Raw genomic sequence first — 26653 nt, 5'->3', positions numbered from 1 at the left:
AGTAAGAAGAAGGGAAGGGAAAGGAAAATAGGAAAGGAAAGGAAAAAAGGAAAAGAAAGAAAGAAGTGGACAGGAAGAAGAGGAAAGGAAATGGAGAGGAGGGAAGGGACTACAGTGGAACTGGAATATGGGACTGACTTTCTCAACATCAGCAAGGCACCGTCAAATAAGCTTCAATTATTTTGTAATTAAACTACCTTTAATAATTTTGTGACAATTAAACAACCTTTATTATTATTATATAAGCATTTATTATTTTGTTGTGCGAAATTGGTACATTTCATATGAATAAAATGGAAGTTCTCTGATCATTATTTTACAAATGCATTTATCTTTAAAAAAAAATCACATTAGTGATGAATTTGGTGGTTTGCGGGATTTAAAAGTATGACCTTGGTGCAGTGATAGGGTCTTGCGGGTACGGACAAGTACGTAAGGATTTAGGGGTAGTGATTTCTGACAGTCTCAAAATGGGTGAGCAGTGTGGTCGGGCAGTAGGAAAAGCAAGTAGGATGCTTGGCTGCATAGCTAGAGGTATAACAAGCAGGAAGAGGGAGATTGTGATCCCACTGTATAGAGCGCTGGTGAGACCACATTTGGAATACTGTGTTCAGTTCTGGAGACCTCACCTACAAAAAGATATTGACAAAATTGAACGGGTCCAAAGACGGGCTACAAGAATGGTGGAGGGTCTTAAGCATAAAACGTATCAGGAAAGACTTAATGAACTCAATCTGTATAGTCTGGAGGACAGAAGGAAAAGGGGGACATGATCGAAACATTTAAATATGTCAAAGGGTTAAATAAGTTTCAGGAGGGAAGTGTTTTTAATAGGAAAGTGAACACAAGAACAAGGGGACACAATCTGAAGTTAGTTGGGGGAAAGATCAAAAGCAACGTGAGGAAATATTATTTCACTGAAAGAGTAGTAGATCCTTGGAACAAACTTCCAGCAGATGTGGTTTGTAAATCCACAGTAACTGAATTTAAACATGCCTGGGATAAACATATATCCATCCTAAGATAAAATACAGGAAATAGTATAAGGGCAGACTAGATGGACCATGAGGTCTTTTTCTGCCGTCAGTCTTCTATGTTTCTATGTAAGAGCCCATTTACTAATCTAATCTTTTTACTAATCTTTTTTTCTTTTTTCCCATTCTGGGCCCTGGGTATGTTTTTCCTATCACAGTAAATGAGGTTGAATGTGTATAATTTTAGAAGAGGGGTGTGTGTGTGTATGTGTGTGTGTGTAACATATGTGCACACATATGGCGTATATACATAAAATTAAATAGTATATTTTAGATATCCAGTATTAGTAAATAGATACAGAAATTGAGGAGAGGAGAGGTCAGGCATCCTAACCCTTATGTGAGTGACGTCAAGTTGGCCACCTTTAAGCCAGTCACATGACCTTTATGCCACTCCCCGGCCACATGATCGTCAAGCCACTCCCACCTGGTCACATGGTCAGCAAGCCATTCCCACAAAACAAGCCACGGCCACAGTGTGGTAGTAAAAACATTTGCAGCCCTTCACTGCCTTGGTGGTCCCTGAGGTCCAAAAGTTTGGGGACCACTGACCTACAACAAAGTCCTTTCCAACTCTGTTAATCTAATCTAATCTAATCTAAAAATAAATTCTATGATGGCTTCCAAACTCAGTAAAATGTTTAGCATCTTCACAATCCTATCACAACATCAACCTTCAAAAGGTAACAAGAGGCATGTCCAAGCAAAGAAGATCACAGCAGGAGTTCTCATAAACTTGAAGATGGTACGCTCAAATAACACAACCCCTCTTTCTCTATGATATTGCAACAGTTGTTTGCACATTATGTTCAACAACCCTTATATGTGGATTTTTCTGCTCTTCTCACTGCCCCAACCTCTGTCAAATATTCTCCATTCTCTGGTTCACTGTTCACAATCTTGACAGGGATTTTTCTTGCTATCAAGGGAAGATAAATTCTGAACCCTCTTTACTTATCTTCTCCAGTCAATTCATATTTGTGGAGCTAAAATTGGTAAATAAATCATAGTGTTCGTATCTTCCAATATATTTTTTTCAGGATGGGAAGCAGGTTTCTAAAAAACTATGTGTAGCTTTTCCATTATCTCTGTTGTCCCATGTACAAAAAAACATTCCAAAGCACCTTTTGGCAGCAATTGTGCTATTTTTGCAAAAGGAAATATCCGGTATGTTTTCCTCCTAGCAACACATAAATAGTTAACCTCGATCAAGCTAACATTATCCATTTTCATTTCTTTTCTTCTCCCTTCATGACTAATACCGAGACAGGTTTGGCTAAGCAGAATCAAGTCAGAAATTAAATACTCCATCTCACACAGAACTTGCAAATGCAGATCAGAAAAGTAATTCACACTTTCTCTTTACTGATGATATTCTGGGTTTTGTGGCTTTTCTTATGTTTAACAAGGCTGGAAGATTGTGAGAAGCCCCGCCCACACTCTGGACATTTGAAAGGTTTCTCACCTATGTGTAAACCTACATGATTTAAAAGTTTGTCCCTACTACTGAAATCTTTCCCACAATCAGGACACTCATATGGTTTCTCTCCTGTGTGAGTCCTCTGGTGTAGCACAAGGGTAGATTTACGACTGAAACATTTTCCACAATCCGGACAGTCATAAGGTTTCTCCCCTGTGTGAGTCCTCTGGTGTAGCACAAGGGTAGAATTCCGATTGAAACGTTTTCTACAAACAGGACACTCATAAGGTTTCTTCCCTGTGTGAGTCCTCATATGCACTATTAGGGTGGAATTCCTAATGTAACTGTTTCCACACTCTGAACACTCATATGGTCTTTCCCCTGTATGTATTCTCTGATGCATTATCAGGTGAGTATTCCGACTGAAACTTTTCCCACAATCAGGACATTCATACGGTTTCTCTCCTGTGTGAGTCCTCTTATGCATTACTAGTTCGGAATTCAAAGTGAAACCTTTTCCACACTCTGGACACTCGTATGGTCTTTCTCCTGTGTGTGTTCTCTGATGTATTACCAGTGCAGAATTGTGAAGGAAGCTTTTCCCACAATCTGGACATTCATATAGTTTACCTCCTGTATGCATTCTCTGGTGTTTCACCAGACAGGAATTATAAATGAAACTTTGGCCACAGGATGGACATTCATAGGATTTCTTTCCTGTGTGAGTCTTCTGATGTCTCACCAGACTGGAATAAGACATTAAACTTTTGTCACAGACTGGACACTGATACGGTTTCTCCCCTGTGTGACTCCTCTGGTGTAGCACAAGGCTAGAATTGCGACTGAAACTTTTCCCACAATCTGGACAATCATAAGGTTTCTCCCCAGTATGAATTCTTTGGTGTCTCACCAGGTGAAAAATCCGACTAAAACAATTTCCACAATCAGGACACTCATGCGGTTTCTCCCCAGTATGAGTTCTTTGGTGTCTCGCTAGACTGGAATTACGACTAAAACCTTTGCCACAGTCTAGACACTCATGCGGTTTCTTCCCTTTATGAGTCCTCTGGTGTACCACAAGGGCAGAATTCCGACTGAAACTTTTCCCACAATCCGGACAATCATACAGTTTATCCCCTGCATGCTTCCTCTGGTGTCTCGCTAGACTGGAATTACGACTAAAACCTTTGCCACAGTCTAGACACTCATATGATTTCTCCCCCATGTGAGTCTTCTTTTGTATCACACTTCCTAAAGCTTAGAAAGGGGCAGCAGGTGGGCTTTACTTCATTGTGTCATCATCAGCTGTGGTCTGCAATCTGCTTTTCCCTAGAAGATGCGTATTGTGCGATTTTTCAACCAAGGATGTTTTTGGATTCTCAAGATGAAAAATATTTTGGATCCCTTCTTGGATGCTGCTTTCATTCAAGCTGTTCTTACTTGATTCACAGGGTGAAGTTTGAATGCCTGCCTATCTTATGTGACTATCAAATGACCACTTCTCCCTGTACTGATTTCCAGATTATGTCCTGCCTGCAGAAGGAGAAGTCTAGTAATTTTCCAAAGGCGACGATAAACACTTTCATTGCTGGCTGAATTTGCTTTCCTTTTAATGCTGTTTGGGATTCTCACTTGTCCAGAATTCTCTTCCTAGCAACGTTTTGGTCTGCAAGATTGATATAAAATGTTAGATTGACATAATGTGAAAACAGCAAGCAAGAAAAAACATGAATTATAATGAAAATAATGAGGTCATAACAAACACTCATTTCCAACAATCTAAGAGATGACTGTACATATGGAAATCACCAGACAGTCAACACAGAAATCAGATTAACTATGTGCTGTGCAACCAAAGATGGAGAAGCTCTATACCAGTGATGGCAAACCTATGGCATGGGTGCCACTGGTGGCAGGCAGAACCAAATCTGCTGGCACAAGAGCCATTGCCCTAGCTCAGTTTAGTGTGCATGTGTATGCCATCCAGCTGATTTTTAGCTCATACAGAGGATCTGGGAGGGTGATGGGGGAGACGTTTTTACCCTCCCTGGGCTCCAGGGAAGCCTTTGGAGCCTGGGGAGGGCGAAACATGAGCCTATTAGGCCCACCAGAAGTTGGAAAACAGGCCATTTCCATCCTCCAGAGGGTCTCTGGGATGGGGGATGCGGTTTTCGCCCTACCCAGGCATTGATTTATGGGTGTGGGCATTCACACATGCACAATAGCACATGCCCATGCTTTTTCGGCACCCGGGGGAAAGAATTTCACAATCACTGCTCTGTACCAATCATGGCGAACATATGACATATCTGAGGACCCATGAAAAGTTGCCAAAAGTCAGCTCCAGAGCACAAGTGTGTGCAGGCAAGCTGATTTTCAGTTTTCTTTTTAGCCATTTTTGCCCTCCCCAGGCTTCAGGAAGCCTGGGAACTGCGAAAATGGCCAAACACAAGTTCAGAAACAAGCTTCTGGTTGTGCCACTGGGCCATTTTTTACCATCACCGGGGTTCAGGGAAGCAGGTGGATGGCATCAAACAGCCCACAGGACAACTGGACATTCATTTTCGAATTTCCGTTTGGCCGTGTTCTTTCTCCCCAGGCTTCAGGAGGCTTTCTTGGACCCTGGGGATGGCGAAAAACAGCTCAATGGGCCTACCGGAAGTCCTCAGGCTTCAGTGAGGTCTGTGTGTTTGTGCGGGGGGGGGGGGTGTCAGCACGACGTTTATATGCATGCACACGGGGGAGGGCATTGCATTATGGATGTGGGCACGCACACACGCATTCACACACCTTATTGGCACCCGAGATAAAATCCCAGCTTTTGTGTATCAAACGCCCCACTTTCCATGAAAAGAACACATCCATAAAATCAAAGAGTCCAATTTAAACTGAAGGAAAGTTTTTAAAAATCGCCCAACAAGCAGAAAGTTGCAGGCACCACTTCCATAACGACAAGGACCACTGGAACAAAGTTTGGGGAGGGACGGAACATGCAGCAGCACCCGACATGGTTCAGCCTGGTTTCTTCTCTGCTTCTGCCTCGTCGAGGGAACAAAGCAGCCCTCCTTGCACCGGCTTCTCCTCCGACCTGTCCTCAACTCACCTTTTCCAGCTGCTGAACTCCTGGGAAGAGCAGGAGAGGCGCCCTCCACGCCACCGTCCTCCGATGGGTCAGCCGGAAGAAATTCCTCAGTTCTTCCCCTCTCTTCCCCATCCTCTCTAGGAATCCAGTACTCTATCGCTTCAACCCCTTCAGGCTCCGTTGCTCTCCCTCCCGTTGGATGTGGGTACTCAGCCACTATCTATGCCGTTCTACTATATTAACCCACTTTCTAGTCGCCGGGTGTTTGCCATTTAGTAAAGCTTTTGCCATCTAGCGACATACGAATGAATTACAGGCTTTGGTCGTTTTGCAAAAGTTTTGTTTGATTACTATTCGCGACATCGATGCACTCATATACCAATTGCAACTGAAGCTACCAAGGGAAAACATCGTTTGGAAGAACCCAGTTCAGCTATTGGCTTTAATCTATTCTGCAGGCTAGAATCTGAACGAAACAACCTCAACGTACCTCGATTATTTTTTCCTTCCGTAACTCAAGGTGCCATAGTACTTCATAGCATAAAGCAATTCTTCGGTGGTATCCTGGGCACCCCAGTACTCCATAACCAGTAGTGGGTTCTAAATTGTGTTGCTATTGTTTTGTGAATGTGCAGAAGTCTAAATGCTATTATTATCTTTTCAGTTATTGGTCTTCAGAAAATGGACCTTTTTAATGTCTTACATCTGAGCTTCAAAGTTTTCTTCTGAGGAAATGGAGTAGTGGTTTCTGGTCTGCCTCTAGGAACGAGCCAGTTCCTTTGGATTGCCCATTGCAGGATTTTATTTCATTTTATGATAAAATAGATGAAACAGGATGCTTGGATGGAGATAGATAGATGAGAGAGAGAGAGAGATGGACAGATGATAGACAGTATTTGTAGGGTTTATGGGGTTTAATTAATCTATTTGGTCTGCTGTAAATGAGTTATTTATAGGGAATTCCACTTTTTCCCCACGTATCAGTTTAAAGATTTAAAACCTTTATTACACTCAACAACAGCATAATGAACGTGGCATGTATTTAGTTAAAAGGTATAGACATCAAAATTAATAATAGTAATTATACTAAAAAAAGACAATCATTCATTTATACATTTATTTATTATTAGAGTTGGAAGGGAACTTGCAGGTCATCTACTCCAGCCCCCTGCTAGTGCAGGAGACCCTAAAACACACTACTCCAATAGCAGTCCAGTCTTTTCTTGAAGGTCACTAGTGTTGTAGCGTTCACCACCTCTGCGGGCAAGCCATTCCACTGGTTGATCGCTCTCAGTCAGAAAATTCCTCCTTATTTCCAGGTTGAATCTCCCCTTGGACAGCCTCCAACCGTTGATCCTTGTCTGGCTCTTCGGTGCTTTGGAAAATAATGTGTTCCCCTCCTCCCTTTGGCAACCCCTCAAGTACAGTATTTGTAGACTGTTATCATGTTCAACCTGGACCTTCTCTTTCCTAGATTATCCATGCCCAATTCCTGCAACCTTTCCTCGTATGTTTTAGTTTCTAGTCCCTTTATCATTCTGGTGGCTCTCTTCTGCACTTTTTCTAGAGTATCAATGTTTCTTTCTGGTGTGGAGACCAAAACTGAATGCAGTACTTTAGGTGTGGTCTAACTGGGGCATTATAGAGTATTAGCACCTCCCTTGTCTTGGAGTGTATCTTTCTGTTTATGAAGCTTAAGATTGTGTTGGCTTTTAAACTGCCACTGCACATTTTTGGCTCATGTTTAGTTTGTTGTCCACAAAGACTTTGTTTGTGCCCTTTGCACTAGTCTGTCTAGATCTATATCCTGAGCCTATCCTCGGGGGGGGGGGGGCACTCCCACCAGCTTGGTGTTGTCAGCAAATTTGATTAGTTCCCATTCTACTCATGAATATGTTGAAAAGCACTGTACCTAGGATCCTTGTGGTATCCCGCTACTGACTTTTTTCCATGTGGACATGCTGTGAGTGTGGTAGGGAAGTTTTCTGGTTTTCTGCCCTTTTCTTCTGTGGGCTTTCTATGCTGTTCTGTGATTTACCTCATAATGCTTCTGTTCGCTATGACCATACAACAAATTACAACAAAGTAAACACTGTAAAACATGACTAATGATCTTTCAGTTTTGACCACTGCAGTAGACACATGGTCATTGTGTTATAACCTGAATTGAATTACTGAATTGGACACACCTAGAATAATGCATCCACCTTTGGTCACCATACTACAAAGAAGATGTTGAGACATTTAAAAAGTGCAGAGGAAAGGAACCATGATTAAAGTAATTGAGACCAAAACATAAGAAGAGCTGTTACAGGAACCGGGCATGGAAAGTCTAGCGAAGATTAGGACTTTGAGTGATATGATAGCAGTGTTCCAGTATTTCACGGGCTGCTACAGAGAAGAAGGGGTCAAGCTATTTTCCAAAGCACCTAAAGGCCAGACAAGGGATAATGGATGGAAACTGAACAAGGAGATATTCAATCTGTAAATAAGGAGACATTTTTAAACAATGAGACCAATCAACCAATGGAACAGCTTTATCTATCTATCTATCTATCTATCTATCTATCTATCTATCTGATTTGTATGCCGCTCCTCTCCGAAGACTTGGGGCGGCATACAAATTGTCTTTGTAAGTTGCGAGAACTTCATCACTGGAGACTTTCAAGAAGAGGTAGGACTGCCATCTGTCAGAAATGATCCAAAGTCTCCTGCTTCGGAGGGGGGTCGGTTTACATAACCCACAAGGTCCCTTCCAACTCTGTTAAACTAATATAATCTAAAAATAGACTGGACTGGACTGGACTGGACTGGAAGGGAATAGAATGGAATAGAATAGAATTCTTTATTGGCCAAGTGTGATTGGACACAAGAGGAATCATGAGGTACAACAATAATTTTTATAGGGTTCAAATAAGCAATCAGGAAGGAATAAATATTAATCTAAATAGTAAGGATACAAACAAGAAGTTACAGTCATAAGTGGGAGGAGACAGGTGATAGGAACAATGAGAAAAACTAGTAGTAATAGTAATGCAGCCTTGGTGAATTATTTGATGTCTTTCAAACTCAGCAAAATGTTCAACAACCCTTATATGTGGATTTTTGTTCTCTTCTCACTGCCCCAACCTCTGTCAAATATTCTCCATTCTCTGGTTCACTGTTCACAATCTTGACAGGGATTTTTCTTGCTATCAAGGGAAGATAAATTCTGAACCCTCTTTACTCATCTTCTGCCGTCACTTCATATTTGTGGAGCTAAAATTGGTAAATAAATCATAGTGTTCCTATCTTCCAATATTTTTTTTTCAGGATGGGAAGCAGGTTTCTAAAAAATTATGTGTAGCTTTTCCATTATCTCTGTTGTCCCATGTACAAAAAACATTCCAAAGCACTTTTTGGCAGCAATTTTGCTATTTTTGCAAAAGGAAATATCCGGTGTTTTCCTCATTGCAACACATAAATAGTTAACCTCGATCAAGCTAACATTAACCATTTTCATTTCTTTTCTTCTCCCTTCATACCTAATACTGAGACAGGTTTGGCTAAGCAGAATCAAGTCAGAAATTAAATACAGTGTTCCCCCGATTTTCGTGGGTTTGAACTTCACGGAAAGTCTATACCATGGTTTTTCAAAAATATTAATTAAAAAATACTTTGCGGGTTTTTTCCCTATACCACGTTTTTTCCAACCCGATGACGTCATATGTCATCGCCAAACTTTCCTCTGCCTTTAATAAATATTTTTTTTAATAAACTTTAATAAATAAACATGGTGAGTAATAATCTGAATGGTTGCTAAGGGAATGGGAAATTGCAATTTAGGGGCTTAAAGTGTTAAGGGAAGGCTTGTGATACTGTTCACAGCCAAAAATAGTGTATTTACTTCCGCATCTCTACTTCGCGGAAATTTGACTTTAACGGGCGCTCTCGGAACGCATCCCCCGCGAAAAGCGAGGGAACACTGTACTCCATCTCACAGGTCAAGTTGCAAATGCAGATCAGAAAAGTAATTCACACTTTCTCTTTACTGATGATATTCTTGGTTTTGTGGGTTTTCTTATGTTTAACAAGGTTGGAAGATTGTGAGAAGCCCCGCCCACACTCTGGACATTTGAAAGGTTTCTCACCTATGTGTAAAGCTACATGATTTAAAAGTTTGTCCCTACTACTGAAATCTTTCCCACAATCAGGACACTCATATGGTTTCTCTCCTGTGTGAGTCCTCTGGTGTAGCACAAGGGTAGATTTACGACTGAAACATTTTCCACAATCCGGACAGTCATAAGGTTTCTCCCCTGTGTGAGTCCTCTGGTGTAGCACAAGGGTACAATTCCGATTGAAATGTTTTCTACAAACTGGACACTCATAAGGTTTCTTCCCTGTGTGAGTCCTCATATGCACTACTAGGGTGGAATTCCTAATGTAACTGTTTCCACACTCTGAACACTCATATGGTCTTTCCCCTGTATGTATTCTCTGATGCATTATCAGGTGAGTATTCCGACTGAAACTTTTCCCACAATCAGGACATTCATACGGTTTCTCTCCTGTGTGAGTCCTCTTATGAAATACTAGGTCGGAATTCAAAGTGAAACCTTTTCCACACTCTGGACACTCGTATGGTCTTTCTCCTGTGTGTGTTCTCTGATGTATTACCAGTGCAGAATTGTGAAGGAAGCTTTTCCCACAATCTGGACATTCATATAGTTTACCTCCTGTATGCATTCTCTGGTGTTTCACCAGACAGGAATTATAAATGAAACTTTGGCCACAGGATGGACATTCATAGGATTTCTTTCCTGTGTGAGTCCTCTGATGTCTCACCAGACTGGAATAAGACATTAAACTTTTATCACAGACTGGACACTGATACGGTTTCTCACCTGTGTGACTCCTCTGGTGTAGCACAAGGCTAGAATTGCGACTGAAACTTTTCCCACAATCTGGACAATCATAAGGTTTCTCCCCAGTATGAATTCTTTGGTGTCTCGCTAGACTGGAATTACAACTAAAACCTTTGCCACAGTCTAGACACTCATGCGGTTTCTTCCCTTTATGAGTCCTCTGGTGTACCACAAGGGCAGAATTCCGACTGAAACTTTTCCCACAATCCGGACAATCATACAGTTTATCCCCTGCATGCTTCCTCTGGTGTCTCGCTAGACTGGAATTATGACTAAAACCTTTGCCACAGTCTAGACACTCATATGATTTCTCCCCCATGTGAGTCTTCTTTTGTATCAGACTTCCTAAAGTAGGAAAGGGGCAGTGGGTGGGCTTTACTTCATTGTGTCATCATCGGCTGTGCTCTGCAATCTGCTTTTCCCTAGAAGATGCGTATTGTGAGATTTTTCAACCAAGGATGTTTTTGGATTCTCAAGATTAAAAATATTTTGGATCAGTTCTTGGATGCTGCTTTCATTCAAGCTATTCTTACTTGATTCACAGGGTGAAGTTTGAATGCCTGCCTATCTTATGTGACTATCAAATGACCACTTCTCCCTGTACTGATTTCCAGATTATGTCCTGCCTGCAGAAGGAGAAGTCTTTAGTAATTTTCCAAAGGCGACGATAAACACTTTCATTGCTGGCTGGATTTGCTTTCCTTTTAATGCCGTTTGGGATTCTCACTTGTCCAGAATTCTCTTCCTAGCAACGTTTTGGTCTGCAAGATTGATATAAAATGTTAGATTGACATAATGTGAAAACAGCAAGCAAGAAAAAACGTGAATTATAATGAAAATAATGAGGTCATAACAAACACTCATTTCCAACAATCTAAGAGATGACTGTACATATGGAAATCACCAGACGGTCAACACAGAAATCAGATTAACTATGTGCTGTGCAGCCAAACATGGAGAAGCTCTATACCAGTGATGGCAAACCTATGGCATGGGTGCCATTGGTGGCAGGCAGAGCCAAATCTGCTGGCAAAAGACCCATTGCCCTAGTTTAGCTTCAGTGTGCAAGTGTATGCCATCCAGCTGATTTTTAGCTCATACAGAGGCTCTGGGTGGCCATGTTTAGCTTCCAGAGAACCTTTGCGGTGATGGGGGAGACATTTTTAACCTCCCCCGGCTCCAGGGAAGCCTTTGGAGCCTGGGGAGGGCAAAACACCAGCCTATTGGGCCCACCAGAAGTTGGAAAACAGGCCATTTCCAGCCTCCAGAGGGTCTCTGGGATGCTGTTTTCGCCCTCCCCAGGCATTGATTTATGGGTGTGGGCTTTTTTGGCACCCAGGGAAAAAAAATTCACCATCACTGCTCTATACCAATCATGGCAAACATATGACATATCTGAGGACCCATGAAAAGTTGTCCGAAGTCAGCTCCAGAGCACACGTGTGTGAGGGCAAGCTGATTTTCAACCTTCTTTTTAGCCATTTTTGCTTTCCCCAGACTTCAGGAAAGTCCCTTGAAACCCGAGAACAGCGAAAATGGCCAAACACAAGTTCAGAAACAGACTTCTGGTTGTGCCAATGGGCCATTTTTTACCATCACCGGGGTTCAGGGAAGCAGGTGGATGGCATCAAACCACCCACAGGACAACTGGACATTCATTTTTGAATTTCCGTTTGGCTGTTTTCTTTCTCCCCAGGCTTCAGGAGGCTTTCTTGGACCCTGGGGATGGCGAAAAACAGCTCAATGGGCCTACCGGAAGTCCTCAGGCTTCAGTGAGGTCTGTGTGTTTGTGCGGGGGGTGGGGTCAGCACGACGTTTGTATGCATGCACACGGGGGAGGGCATTGCATTATGGATGTGGGCACGCACACACGCATTCACACACCCTATTGGCACCCGAGATAAAATCCCAGCTTTTGTGTATCAAACGCCCCACTTTCCATGAAAAGAACACATCCATAAAATCAAAGAGTCCAATTTAAACTGAAGGAAACTTTTTTAAAATCCCCCAACAAGCAGAAAATTACAGGCACCACTTCCATAACGATCAGCACCACTGGAACAAAGTTTGGGGAGGGGCAGGACATGCAGCAGCACCCGACATGGTTCAGCCTGGTTTCTTCTCTGCTTCTGCCTCGTCGAGGGAACAAAGCAGCCCTCCTTGCACCGGCTTCTCCTCCGACCTGTCCTCAACTCACCTTTTCCAGCTGCTGAACTCCTGGGAAGAGCAAGAGAGGCGCCCTCCACGCCAACATCCTCCGATGGGTCAGCCGGAAGAAATTCCTCAGTTCTTCCCCTCTCTTCCCCATCCTCTCTAGGAATGCAGTACTCTATCGTTTCAACCCCTTCAGGCTCCATCGCTCTCCCTGCTGTTCGATGTGGGTACTCAATCACCATCGATGCCGCTCTACTATATTGACCCGCTTTCTAGTCGCTTTCGCCATCTACCGACATAAGAATGAATTACAGGCTTAGGGCGTTTTGCAAAAGTTTTGTTTGATTACTATTTGCGACATCGATGCACTCATATACCAACCGCAACTGAAGCAAGAACTAAACCAAGGGAAAACATCGTTTGGAAGACCCCAGTTCAGCTATTGGCTTTAATCTATTCTGCAGGCTAGAATCTGAACGAAACAACCTCAACGTACCTTGATTCTTTTTTCCCTCCGGAACTCAAGGCGCCATAGTACTTCATAGCATAAAGCAATTCTTCGGTGGTATCCTGGACCAGGAAGGAGGTTCATTTCAATCTCCCCTACCAGCCTCTCTCCTTTCATTGACATAATTTTTACCTCTCAATTAGCATCCCAGTACTCCATAACCAGTAGTGGGTTCCAAATTGTGTTGCTACTGTTTTGCCGCATGTGCAGGTGTCTAAATGCTATTGCTATCTTTTCAGTTATATTCCCATTCGTCTTCAGAAAATGGACCTTTTTAATGTCTTACATCTGAGCTTCAAAGTTTTCTTCTGAGGAAATGGAGTAGTGGTTTCTGGTCTGGCTCTAGGAACGAGCCAGCTCCTTTGGATTGCCCATTGCAGGATTTTATTTCATTTTATGATAAAATAGATGAAACAGGATGCTTGGATGTAGATAGATAGATGAGAGAGAGAGAATAGAGATGGACAGATGATAGACAGTATTTGTAGGTTTTATGGGGTTTAATTAATCTATTTGGTCTGCTGTAAATGAGCTATTTATAGGGAATTCCACTTTTTCCCCACGTATCAGTTTAAAGATTTAAAATCTTTATTACACTCAACAACAGCATAATGAATGTGGCATGTATTTAGTTAAAAGGTATAGACATCAAAATTAATAATAGTAATTATACTAAAAAAAGACATTCATTTATACATTCATTTATTATTAGAATTGGAAGGGAACTTGCAGGTCATCTAGTCCAGCCCCCTGCTAGTGCAGGAGACCCTAAGGCACACTAGTCTAATAGCAGTCCAGTCTTTTCTTGAAGGTCACTAGTATTGGAGTGTTCACCACCTCTGCGGGCAAGCCGTTCCACTGGTTGATCGCTCTCACAGTCAGAAAATTCCTCCTTATTTCCAGGTTGAATCTCCCCTTGGACAGCCTCCAACCGTTGATCCTTGTCTGGCTCTTCGGTGCTTTGGGAAATAATGTGTTCCCCTCCTCCCTTTGGCAACCCCTCAAGTACAGTATTTGTAGACTGTTATCATGTTCAACCTGGACCTTCCCTTCTCTTTCCTAGACTATCCATGCCAAATTCCTGCAACCTTTCATTGGAAGTTTTAGTTTCTAGTCCCTTTATCATTCTGGTTGCTCTCTTCTGCACTTTTTCTAGAGTATCAATGTTTCTTTCTTGTGTGGTGACCAAAACTGAATGCAGTACGGTACTTTAGGTGTGGTCTAACTGGGGCATTATAGAGCATTAGCACCTCCCTTGTCTTGGAGTGTATCCCTCTGTTTATGAAGCTTAAGAATGTGTTGACTTTTTAAACTGCCACTGCACATTTTTGGGTCATGTTTAGTTTGTTGTCCACAAAGATTTTGTTTGGGCCCTTTGCACTAGTCTGTCTAGATCTATATCCTGAGCCTATCCTCTGGGGTGTTGGCCACTCCCACTAGCTTGGTGTTGTCAGCAAATTTGATTAGTTCCCCTTCTATTCATGAATGTGTTCTGTGGGCTTTCTATGCTGTTCTGTGATTTACCTCATAATGCTTCTGTTCGCTATGACCATACAACAAATTACAACAAAGTAAACACTGTAAAACATGACTAATGATCTTTCACAGTTTTGACCACTGCAGTAGACACATGGTCATTGTGTTATAACCTGAATTGAATTAATGAATTGGACACACCTAGAATAATGCATCCACCTTTGGTCACCATACTACAAAGAAGATGTTGAGACATTTAAAAAGTGCAGAGGAAAGGAACCATGATTAAAGTAATTGAGACCAAAACATATGAAGAGCGGTTACAGGAACCGGGCATGGCAAGTCTAGCGAAGATTAGGACTTTGAGTGATATGATAGCAGTGTTCCAGTATTTGAGGGGCTGCTACAGAGAAGAAGGGGTCAAGCTATTTTCCAAAGCACCTAAAGGCCAGACAAGGGATAATGGATGGAAACTGAACAAGGAGATATTCAATCTGGAAAAAAGGAGACATTTTTTAACAATGAGACCAATCAACCAATGGAACAGCTTTATCTATCTATCTATCTATCTATCTATCTATCTATCTATCTATCTATCTATCTATCTATCTATCTATCTATCTGATTTGTATGCCGCCCCTCTCCGTAGACTCGGGGCGGCATACAAATTGTCTTTGTAAGTTGCGAGAACTTCATCACTGGAGACTTTCAAGAAGAGGTAGGACTGCCATCTGTCAGAAATGGTCCAAGATCTCCTGCTTCGGAGGGTTGTTGGTTTACATAACCCACAAGGTCCCATCCAACTCTGTTAAACTAATATAATCTAAAAATAGACTGGACTGGAAGGGAAGGGAACAGAATAGAATAGAATTCTTTATTGGCCAAGTGTGATTGGACACAAGAGGAATAATGAGCTACAACAATAATTTTTATAGGGTTCAAATAAGCAATCAGGAAGGAATAAATATTAATCTAAATTGTAATGATACAAACAAGAAGTTACAGTCATAAGTGGGAGGAGACAGGTGATAGGAACAATGAGAAAAACTAGTAGTAATAGTAATGCAGCCTTGGTGAATTATTTCAAACTCAGCAAAATGTTTAACATCCTGACAGTCCTGTCGTAACATCAACCTTCAAAAAATAACAAGAGGCATCTCCCAGATAACAGCAAGGGTTGTCATAACCTTGAAGATGTTACGCTCAAAACCACAACATCTCTTTCTCTACAATATTGCAACAGTTATTGGCACATCAAGATCAATAACCTTTATATGTGAATTTTTGTGCTTTTCTCACTCAAATGTTCTCCATTCTGTGCTTCACTGTTCACAATCCTCTTCCCCTCAATTTCTGAAAATGTTAGGAAAGATAAATTCTGAACTCTCTTCACTTCTCTTCTCCTGTCACTTCATAGCTGTGGAGCTAAAATTGGTAAGTAAATCATAGCATTCATATCTTCCAATTTTTTTAAAGGATGTGAAACAGATTTCTAAAAAAAAAAAGTTGCTTTTCTATTATCTCTTGTTGAATGTGGAAAAATCATTCCAAAGCGATTTTTGCCTGTAATTCTGCTATTTTTGCTAAAGGAAATATCCACTACCTTTTCTTCATAGCAATATACAAGTAGTTAACCTTGATCAAGGTAACATTATCAATTTTCTTTTTCTTTTTTTCCATTTCATGCATAATACTGAGAGATGTTTGGCTAAACAGGATCAGGCCAGAAATTAAATACCTCATCTCTCAGGTGAATTTGCAAAGGCAGATCAGAAAGGAAATTCAAGCTTTCTCTTTACTGATGATTTTCTGGGTCATGTGGATTTTCTTATGTCTAACAAGGTCGGAAATTTGTGAGAAGCACTGGCTGCACTCTGGGCACTTGAAAGGTTTCTCATCTATATGTAAACCTTAGCTCTAGTACTGAAATCTTTCCCACATTCAGGACACTTATATGGCTTTTGCCCTGTGTGAGTCCTCTGGTATAGCACAGGGTTATAATTCTAACTGAAACTTTTCCCACAAACTGGACAATTATATGGTTTCTCACCTGTGTGAGTTGTCTGGTTTTTTTTTCAGGTTGCTATTCAAAAGGTTGCTAAAACATTTTCCACAATGTGGACCCTCATATGCAGGGGTGGGCTACTGCGCGGATGGGGGGAGAGAAACACAGTGGGGTCGCAAAAATGGAGCTCCACCCCAGAGCACCCAATTTGCACTGAAAGATGTTGAAAGAAAATGAAGGGCATCCTGCATAAGCCACGCCCACAGTAAGGTAGTAAAAATTTTGGTAGCCCTTCACTGCTCTTATGGTTTCTCTCTTGTGTGACTTCTCTGGTGTCTCGTCAAGTTGGAATTCTCACTGAAACCTTTCCCACAGTCTGGACACTCATACGGTTTCTCTCCTGTGTGAGTCGTCTGATGTTTCACCAGACTGGAATTCTGACTGAAACTTTTCCCACAGTCTGGACACTCATATGGCTTCTCTCCTGTGTGAGTCCTCTGATGTCTCGTCAGGTTGGAATTCTCACTGAAGCTTTTCCTACAATCTGGACACTCATACGGTTTCTCTCTTGTGTGACTCCTCTGGTGTCTCGTCAGGTTGGAATTCTCACTGAAACTTTTTCCACAGTCTGGACACTGATATGGTTTCTCCCCAGTGTGAGTCCTCTGATGTAGCACAAGTTTAGAATTCTGACTGAAAGATTTCCCACAATCCAGACAATTATATGGTTTTTCCCCTGTGTGTGTCTTCTGATGTTTTTTCAGGTTGCTACTCGAACTAAAACCTTTCCCACAATGTGGACACCCATATGGTTTCTCTCCTGTGTGACTCCTCTGGTGTCTTGTCAGGTTGGAATTCTCACTGAAAGTTTTCCCACATTCTGGACACTGATATGGTTTCTCTCCTGTGTGAGTCGTCTGATGTGTCACCAGACTAGAATTCTGACTGAAACTTTTCCCACAGTCTGGACACTCATATGGTTTATCTCCTGTGTGAGTCCTCTGATGTCTCATCAGGTTGGAATTCTCACTGAAGGTTTTCCCACAATCTGGACACGCATACGGTTTCTCTCCTGTATGAGTCCTCTGATGTCTCGTCAGGTCAGAATTTTGACTAAAACCTTTCCTACAATCTGGACACTCATATGGTTTCTCCCTTGTGTGAGTTCTCTGGTGTAGCACAAGTTTAGAATTGTGACTGAAATTTTTCCCACAATCCGTACAATCATATGGTTTCTCCCCTGTGTGAGTCCTCTGGTGTGTCACCAGATTGGAATTCTGACTGAAACTTTTCCGGCAATGTGGACACTCATACGGTTTCTCTCCTGTGTGACTCCTCTGGTGTCTCGTCAGGTCAGAATTTTGATTAAAACATTTCTCACAATCTGGACACTCATACAGTTTCTCCCTTGTATGGTGTAGCACAAGTTTAGAATTCTGTCTAAAGGTTTTCCCACAGTCCATACAATCATAAGGTTTCTCCCCTGTGTGAGTCCTCTGATGTTTTTTCAGGTTGCTCTTTGAACAAAAAACTTTTCCACAATGTGGACCCTCATATTTCTCCCTAGTATGAGTCTTCTGATGTAATACCATCTCATAATTCCAACTAAAACATTTTCCACAATCAGAACACTCATATGGTTCTGTGTGAGTCTTCATATGCACCACTAGGTAGGAATTCTGAATGAAACTTTTTCCACACTCTAATAGAAAATTTTCCCACAATCTGGACACTCATATGGTCCCCCCCCCCCCATGTGAGTCTTCTTTTGTATCACACTTCCTAAAGCTAGGAAATGGGCAGTGGGTGGCCTTTACTTCACTGTCTCCTCTCATGCATTATCGGCTGTGCTCTGCAATCTGCTTTACGCTAGAAGATGCATATATTGTGGGATTTTTCCACCAAGAATATTTTGGGATTTCCAAGGTGAAAAATATTTTGGATCCCTTCTTGGATGCTGCTTTCATTCAAGCTATTCTTACTTGATTCACAGGGTGAAGTTTGAATGCCTGCCTATCCTATGTGACTATGAAATGACCACTTCCTCCTGCACTGATTTCCAGATTACGTCTCCTTTTTCTGAACTTGAACGCAATCCTCTTTAATCTTTTTCTGGAGTGTTTCCTTGAGTTCTACATATTCATTATTTTCCAACTTAAAACTCTCTTCACATTCTCTCTTTTGTCTGTCACTTGCCTGCAGAAGGAGAAGTCTTTTGTAGCTTTCTGGAAACGGTGAAATACACATTGATTCCTGGCTGGACCTGCTTTCTTTTGCTTTCTTTGGGTTTCTCACTTTTCTGGATTTATCTTCCTCGAAACTTTTCAATCTACAAGATTGATATAAAACATTAAATTGACATAAAATATTTCTAAAATAGCTGCAAAAGATGTGAAAACATAAAGAAAGGAAAAACATGCATAACAATTAAAATAATGAAGTCATAGCAAACACTCTTTTGTAACAACCCAGGAAATGATTATGCAGATAGATATCACCTAAAGACAGAAATCAGATTGACTTTGTGCTCTGCAGCCAAAGATGGAGAAACTCTATACAGTCAGTAAAAAAAAAAAAAGACCAGGAACTGAATGTGGCTCAGATCATGAGCTTTTCGTGGCAAAATTTAGGATTCACTTGAAGAAAGTAGGGGAAAGCAACCACCAATACATTTGGTATCCATGAATATTTCTAATCCTGCCTTGAAGCTATCAAGTCTGACGGCTGTTACAACCTCTTCTGGAAGTGAATTCCATAAACCAAGGGCCCTCTGGGTGAAGAAATATTTCCCTTTATTTGCCCTCGCTTTCTTACCTATGAGCTTTACGGAGTGTCTCCTCATCCTAGTATTGTGTGATAGCGAAAATAATTTTTCTCTATCCACCTTTTCTATCCCATGCATGATTTTATACATTTCGATCAAGTCACTCCTTAAACACCGTCTTTCAAGGCTGAAGACACCAAGGCATTGCAAACTAGTTTCATAAGGGATGTGCTCCGTTTACTTGATCATACTTGTTGCCCTTTTTTGCACCTTTTCCAGTTCCATTATATCCTTCTTGAGGTGAGGTGACCAGAACTGTACACAGTACTCCAAATATGGTCTCACCATTGATTTGTACAGAGGCAATACAACCCTTACTGACTTATTTTCGATTCCCTTCCTAATCATGCCAAGCATGGAATTTGCTTTTTTTACTGCTGCTGCGCACTGGGTTGACATCTTCATTGAGCTGTCCACCGAAATCCCAAGATCCTTTTCTTGGGTTGTCTCAGAAAGCTTGGTCCCCATCAGTTGGTAGGTATAATTGGGGTTCTTTGCCCCGATATGCATAACTTTGCACTTGTTTAGGTTAAAAACATTTGCCACTTTGTTGCCCACTCACTCAATTTCGAGAGATCCTTCTGGAGCTCCCGACAATCAGTTTCACATTTCACTACCCGGAACAATTTGGTATCATCAGCAAACTTTGCTACCTCATTATTTACTTCTACATCCAGATCATCATCATCATCATCATCATTATTATTATTATTATTAATTAGATTTGTATGCCACCCGTCTCCGTAGACTTGGGGCGGCTTACAGCAATAAAAACAATGTACAATAAGAAATCTAATATTTAAAAATATCTAAAAAACCCTTATTTAAAAACAAGACATACACACAAACATACCATACATAAATTATATAGGCCTGGGGAAGATTAATGAATAAATTAAAAGTAAAGGTCCCCAAACTGAACTTTGGGGTACATCGCTTCTCACTTTCCATCCACAGAATTGTCCCCTTATTGCCACCCTTTGCTTCCTACAATTTAGCCAGTTACCAATCCAGGATAAGACCTATCCTCTAATTCTGTGGCTGAAGAGCTTTTTTAGGAGCATTTGGCGAGGGACTTTGTCAAAAGCTTTTTGAAAGTCGAGATATACAATATCAACTGGGTCCCCTATATCTATGTGTTTATTTACACCCTCAAAGAATTCTAACGTTAGTAAGGCATGATTTGCCTTTGCAGAAACCATGTTGATTTTCTTTCAGCAATGCCTGTTTTGAATAGACTGACTGTTTTTTATATAATGGGATTTTAGTTACTGTTTTTTAATATTAGATTTGTATACATATTGTTTGCATTGCATGTTGTGAGCTGCTCCGGGTCCTTGGAGAGGGGTGGCATACAAGTCTAATAAATTAAATTGAATTTTCTATGTGCCCAGTAATTTTATCTTTAATAGTGGTTTCCATTACTTTGCCTGGAACTGAGATTAAACTGACTAGTCTATAATTTCCTGGATCACCTCTGGATCTTTCTTGAAGATCGGGGTTACATTTGCCTCCCTCCAATCCTCAGGTAAAGTGCCTGATCTTAGAAAAATATTATATATTTTAGCTAGACGTTCAGCAATTTTACACTTGAGTACTTGTGAGAACTCTAGGGTGGATGCCATCTGGACCCGGCGACTTACTGGAGAAAAGCCTAATGATGGGAACGATTGAGGGCAAAAGAAGAAAGAGGCAACAGAGAATGAGGTGGCTGGATGGAGTCACTGGAGCAGCAGGCTTGAGCTTAACTGGACTCCAGGGGATGGTAGAGGACAGGAAGGCCTGCAGTAAAGTTGTGCACTAACAACAGTAATGAAAACAAACAGGGAAAAATGATAAATTAATTTCTAACCTTATGATTAATTCGACATATAAAAGACTAGTCACAGTTTGAATATCCACAAAAACATTAAATTCTCTTCTGGACTTTAGTTAAGTCAAAATTCTTAAATAACAAATTGGTTATTTTCAAATATATCAGGAAATGTCAAGGGTGCATTATACAGATATGCACACAGGGACTAAAATATATGCACACTGCTCAAAAAAATAAAGGGAACACTTAAAAAACAGAATATAACTTCAAGTACTGTAAACCAAACTTCTGTAAAATCAAACTGTCCACTAAGGAAGCAACACTGATTGACAGTCAATTTCACATGCTGTTGTGCAAATGGAATAGTTGTGCAAATGAAATATTCAATGAGAATATTTCATTCATTCAGATCTAGGATGTGTTATTTGAGTGTTCCCTTTCTTTTTTTGAGCAGTATAGATTATTATGCCTATGAATATATGCCTCCGCTGTGGGAGTCCTCTGGTGTATCATCAGATGAGAATTCTGACTGAAAGTTATCCCACAATTGAGAAACTCATATAGTTTCTCTCCCATGTAAGTCCTCTTGTGTATCACATTTCCTTAAGTTAGTTGCCACATTGAGGGCAGTGGCTATGCGTTTGGATCCCTTTTTGCATAGTGTTTTCATTCAAATTATTCTTACTTGCTTTACAGGGTCAGGTTTGAATGCCTGCCATTACTTTATAATGAAAACATATATAGATGCCAAAATTAATAATTATTAACTTTAATTATGATTCATTTTAACCTTAATTATGTTTCATTTGTGAATTCTCTTCAGGACTTCAGTTAAATCAAAATTCTTCAATACCAAATTGGTGTTTTCAAATATATCAGGAAATGTTGCGGCTAGATTATACAGATACGGACATAGGGACAAATATAGATAGTTATGGCTACGAATATATGCCTGGTAAAATTCCGTTTGTATTTCAGCCTCAAAAATATCAGAAAAGCGGGTATCCTTAAACGTTTGTCTCTAATTTTAGAGGATGGGACAGCTTCACCAGATGTGGGGCTTCAATTGCTGCATGGTACCCAAAGCATCTGCAAGATATAATCCAGGCTTTTGTGCATCAAACGCCGCAGTTTCCAAGGAAAGGACACACCCATAAAATCAAAGAGTCTATTTTTTTAAAATCCTCCAACATGTAGAAAATTACAGGCACCACTTTCCTAACGACCAGCACCACTGGAACAAAGTTTGGGAAGGGGAGGAACATGCAGCAGCACCCGACATGATTCAGCCTGGTTTCTTCTCTGCTTCTGCCTCGTTGAAGAAACCAAGCAGCCCTCCTTGCACCGGCTTCTCCCCCGACCTGTCCTCAACTCACCTTCCAGATGCTGAACTCCTGGGAAGAGCAGGAGAGGCGCCCTCCTCGCCACCGTCCTCCGATGGGTCAGCCGGAAGAGAAGATTCCTCAGTTCTTCCCCTCTTCCACATCCCCTCTAGGAATACAGTACAGTACTCTATTGTTTCAACCCTTTGGGCTCCGTCGGTCCCCCTCCCATTGGATGTGGGAACACAGCCACCATCGATGCGGCTCTACTGTATTGATCCGCTTTCTAGTCGCCGGGTGTTACTCATGTAGATCGCCCGCCACCTAGCGACACACTGCTGAATTACACGCTTCTGTCGTTTGCAAGATTTTTGTTTGATTGTTTCTAACGCCAAATCGATGCCACTCATACCAACTGCAAAAACTAAAGCAAGGGAAAGCATCATTTGGGCCGGGCGAAGACGACGGAGATGCTGGCCTAGCTACATTCAGAAGACCTCAGTTCAGCTCTTGGTTCTAATCTGTGTTGCATTCAGAAATCAGAATGAAGCAAACCCAACTTACTTCGATTCTTTTTTCCTTCCAGAATTCAAGGTGCCATAGTATTTCATTGCAAAAAGCACATCTTAGGTCGCATCCTGGACCAGGAAGGAGGTTCATTTAAATGTCCCCTATCCTCTTGTCTCCCTTCAGGGACCTAATTTTGTCCTCACAATTGGCATCCCAGTATTCCATAACCAGTGATTGCTTCTAAATTGTATTGTTACTAGTTTGCATACGTGCTCCTTCTGCACAGGCACAGAAACTTCCAGGGTGGATGGGCAGAGCCTTCCAACACCAATACCACCAGTTCGCAGAACGAGTCCGAACCAGGAAACACCTTCTGCTGTCCATAGCTACTGTTTTAAGTGCCTTAAAGACAGAATTCGCACCTGGCAATTGCCTGGACTGGTTTATCTGCAGTTTCATTGGCAAGGATTTCCCAAGTGGTCTCTCCCTTTCCCGTTTCCTAGGCCCGAGATGACTCACCAGATATGCCCAGATGGATTTACACCTGCTGTAGGACTGGAACTGAGCACCTCCCCGTCTTCAACTTGCAACTTTTACCACTGCACCAAACTGGCTCTTATTTATTTTATTTATTTATTTTATTTATTTATTCATTTGTCCAATACACAACACATATGGAAGAGAATAGACATGAAGTAATATATATAAAGATAATATGTAAAAATAGAGAAGATATATGAAAGGAAGAAAATATATATGATATATGAGATAAAGGAAAGACAATTGGACAGGGGACGAAAGGCACACTAGTGCACTTATGTACGCCCCATACTGACCTCTTAGAAACCTGGAGAGGTTCAATCATGGATAGTCTAAGGGAGAAATGTTGAGGGTTAGGGGTTGACGCTATTGAGTCCGGTAATGAGTTCCACATAATATACTAGCACATCTGTTCTGGTGGATCCAGCCTTTCATGATCTAGTCCAACATCTCAAGGGTTGACTCAGCCTTCCATCCTTCCAAGGCAGGTAAAATGAGGACCCAGATTGTTGGAGGCAATATCCTGATTCTGTAAACTAAAGAGGTCTATAAAAGCACTATAAAGTATAAAAGCACTATGAAGCACTATGAACTAAATGTTATTGTTATCTTTGCAGTTATGTTCCCATTAGTCTTCAGAAAATGGAGCCTTTTTTGTCTTAAATCTGAGCTTCGAAGTTTTCTTCTAAGGAAATGGAGTGGTGGTTTCTTTTCTGGCTCTAGGAACGAGTCAGCTCCTTTGGATAGCCCATTGCAGAATTTTAATTCTTTTTATGATAGATAGATGAAACTGGCTGATTGGATGGCTAGACAGACAGAGACAGACAGAGTAAAGATGGACATTTGATAGACAGCGTTTGTAGGTTTTATGGGGTTTAATTAATTTGCTCTGCTGTAAATGAGTTATTTATAGGGAATTCCACTTTTTCCCACATATCAGTTTCATTGTGTTTATGTTGAATGTTTGTCTAATGGGATCCAATTACAGTTCTTTTTTGCTTGTTTCTTTCTCTAAGCGAAATTTTTAATCATGGCATAAATTGTTATTCCTCTCCCCATGCTCATACTCATAGCTCCACTTTCTTGCCACCTGGTATTTTGGTTGTACCGTTTTCCCCCAAAATAAGACATCCCCTGTTAATAAGCCCAATCAGGCTTTTGCGTTCATGGCAATAAGGCCAAGCGCTTATTTCAGGGTTCAAAAAAATAAAAGACATGGTCTTATTTTGGGGAAAACACAGTATGTATGAGACATACCCACCCACCCCCAAAGTGGGTGAAAATTGTGGTGCGTCTTGAAATAATATGATGATGAGTTACTCTTTCATAAATGGTAGTTAATGTACTAACAGGCTTTATATACAATTAACATGCTATAATACTCTTTTCTAAACCAACCCAGGATATATTCAGTAAAACCAAATGACTTGAGATAATTCCTCCTGGAACACACCCAAGGCCAGGCTATTTTAATACCTGTGGTCAGGCTATAATGCAGTGAGATAAGAATGTCATGGGGGGGGGGCAAAACTATTAGAGGACAAGATAAGATAGCCATGACTATGGAGAGAATTGACATGCTGATCCGTTATATTTTCCACTATAATTTGGAAATAAATTCGTTAAAAATCAGACAATGTGATTTTCTGGATGTGTTTTCGCATGTTGTCTCTCATAGGTGAGGTCTACCTATGATGTCAATTACAGACCTCTCTCATCTTTTTAAGTGGGAGAACGTGCACAATTGGTGTCTGACTAAATACATTTCCCTCCACTGTATACTAAAAAAACAAAGACATTTATTTATTCATTTATTATTAGGGTTGGAAGGGACCTTGCAGGTCATCTAGTCCAGCTGCAAGAGACCCTACATCACACTAGTCCAATTGTCCGCAGAGGTGTCCACCACCTCTGCGGCAAGCCATTCCACTGACTGATCGCTCTCAGACAGAAAATTCCTCATTTCCAGGTTGAATCTCCCCTTGGACAGCCTCCAACTGTTGCTCCTTGTCTGGTTCTCTGGCGCTTTGGAAAATAATGTGTTCCCTTCCTCCTTTTGGCAACCACTCAAGTATCTGTAGACTGTTATCATGTCCCCCTTGGACCTCCTCTTTCCTAGACTATGCATGCCCAATTCCTGCAACCTTTCTTCGTATGTTTTAGTTTCTAGTCCCTTTACCATTATGGTTGCTCACTTCTGCACTTTTCTAGAGTATCAATGTCTCTTTTTTGGTGTGGTGACCAAAACTGAATGCAGTACTCTAGGTGTGGTCTAACTAGGCCATTATAGAGTGGTATTAGCACCTCCCTTGTCTTGGAGTGTATTCCTCTTTATATGCACCTTAAGATTGTGTTGGCTTTTTTAGCCGCCGCTGAACATTGTTGCCTTAGGTTTACTTTGTTGTCCACTCTCCAAAATCTCTCAAATTCACTGCTGTTGAGTGTGTTTTCGCCTAGTTTCTATGTGTGTTTTGGGTTTTTCGTACTATGGCCATTCCAAATTACAACAGTAAACACTGTAAAAAGGGAGTAATGATCATTTTTCAGTTTTGACCACTGCAGTAGACACATGGTGGGCATTGGATTTGTTATTATGTACTGTTTTTTTATTATTGTTGTGAGCCACCCCGAGTTTGCGGAGAGGGGCGGCATATAAATCCAATAAATCTAATCTAATCTAATCTAATCTAATCACATGGTCATTGTGTTATAACTTGAACTGAACTACTGAAATGAACACACCTAGAATAGTGCATTGCCTTTCGGAAACTCCTTAAAACCCACCTCTGCCGTCAGGCATGGGGGAATTGAAACATCTCCCCCTTGCCCATGTAGTTTCTGTGTATGATTCAACCGTGTGCTTGTTTTTTATATATTGGGGTTTCTTTTGGATTTTTTAACCTAAAACTGTAATTTAGATTGCTAAATATTAGATTTGTTACTATGTATTGTTTTTTACTATTGTTGTGAGCCGCCCTGAGTCTACGGAGAGGGGCGGCATATAAATCCAATAAATCTAATCTAATCTAATCTAATCCATTTTTGGTCACCACAC

General features: G+C 41.1%; 3 protein-coding genes across 6 annotated transcripts in view; all 3 read right to left on the bottom strand.

Moving 5' to 3' along the window:
• Positions 1-227: 227 nt before the first annotated feature.
• Positions 228-5666, bottom strand: LOC139163123 (zinc finger protein 135-like). 2 transcript variants are annotated; one of them, XR_011558411.1, is made up of 3 exons: positions 5558-5666; positions 1470-4120; positions 228-456 (listed from the first exon to the last, which is right to left on the bottom strand). XR_011558411.1 is itself a non-coding variant. In XM_070744084.1 (2 exons), exon 2 carries the CDS (start codon positions 3677-3679, stop codon positions 2384-2386), a length of 1296 nt encoding a protein of 431 aa, XP_070600185.1. In that variant the 5' UTR covers positions 3680-4120; positions 5558-5660; the 3' UTR covers positions 228-2383. The 2 variants fall into 2 exon arrangements, 1 of the variants encoding a protein (XP_070600185.1); XM_070744084.1 differs by having other exon boundaries at positions 228-4120; positions 5558-5660.
• A 1163-nt stretch (positions 5667-6829) lies between these two features.
• LOC139163130 (zinc finger protein 345-like) overlaps positions 6830-26653 on the bottom strand; it is a 38573-nt gene continuing 18749 nt past the window's right edge. Inside the window, exon 3 of one of the 2 annotated variants that reach the window (XR_011558412.1) lies at positions 6830-7574. The gene's annotated coding sequence lies outside the window, so the exon portion shown is untranslated. Of the gene's footprint in view, positions 7575-14598; positions 14630-26653 lie in introns of those variants that run through there. The other variant, XR_011558413.1, reaches the window with a different exon arrangement.
• Positions 8368-22688, bottom strand: LOC139163122 (zinc finger protein 850-like). 2 transcript variants are annotated; one of them, XR_011558410.1, is made up of 4 exons: positions 22603-22688; positions 16632-18915; positions 12641-12886; positions 10764-11204 (listed from the first exon to the last, which is right to left on the bottom strand). XR_011558410.1 is itself a non-coding variant. In XM_070744083.1 (3 exons), exons 2-3 carry the CDS (start codon positions 18242-18244, stop codon positions 9551-9553), a joined length of 2466 nt encoding a protein of 821 aa, XP_070600184.1. In that variant the 5' UTR covers positions 18245-18915; positions 22603-22688; the 3' UTR covers positions 8368-9550. The 2 variants fall into 2 exon arrangements, 1 of the variants encoding a protein (XP_070600184.1); XM_070744083.1 differs by lacking the exons at positions 10764-11204; positions 12641-12886 and adding an exon at positions 8368-10722 and having other exon boundaries at positions 16951-18915.

This window comes from Erythrolamprus reginae, chromosome 2 (assembly GCF_031021105.1).
Source record: "Erythrolamprus reginae isolate rEryReg1 chromosome 2, rEryReg1.hap1, whole genome shotgun sequence".
NCBI lineage: Eukaryota > Metazoa > Chordata > Lepidosauria > Squamata > Dipsadidae > Erythrolamprus > Erythrolamprus reginae.
Note: the sequence above shows the minus strand (reverse complement) of the source record. Positions and strands in the feature narration are given on the sequence as shown.

Excerpts from the sequence above, each read along its gene's own strand:
- LOC139163122 (XM_070744083.1), bottom strand. The coding sequence starts at position 18,244 with ATGAAGACTCACACAGAACCATATGAGTGTTCTGATTGTGGAAAATGT. Across the intron at positions 10,723-16,950 it reads GTGTCCAGACTGTGGGAAAG|GTTTTAGTCATAATTCCAGT; the intron begins GTTTCAGTGAGA and ends ACTGTGGCAAAG.
- LOC139163123 (XM_070744084.1), bottom strand. The coding sequence starts at position 3,679 with ATGGGGGAGAAATCATATGAGTGTCTAGACTGTGGCAAAGGTTTTAGT.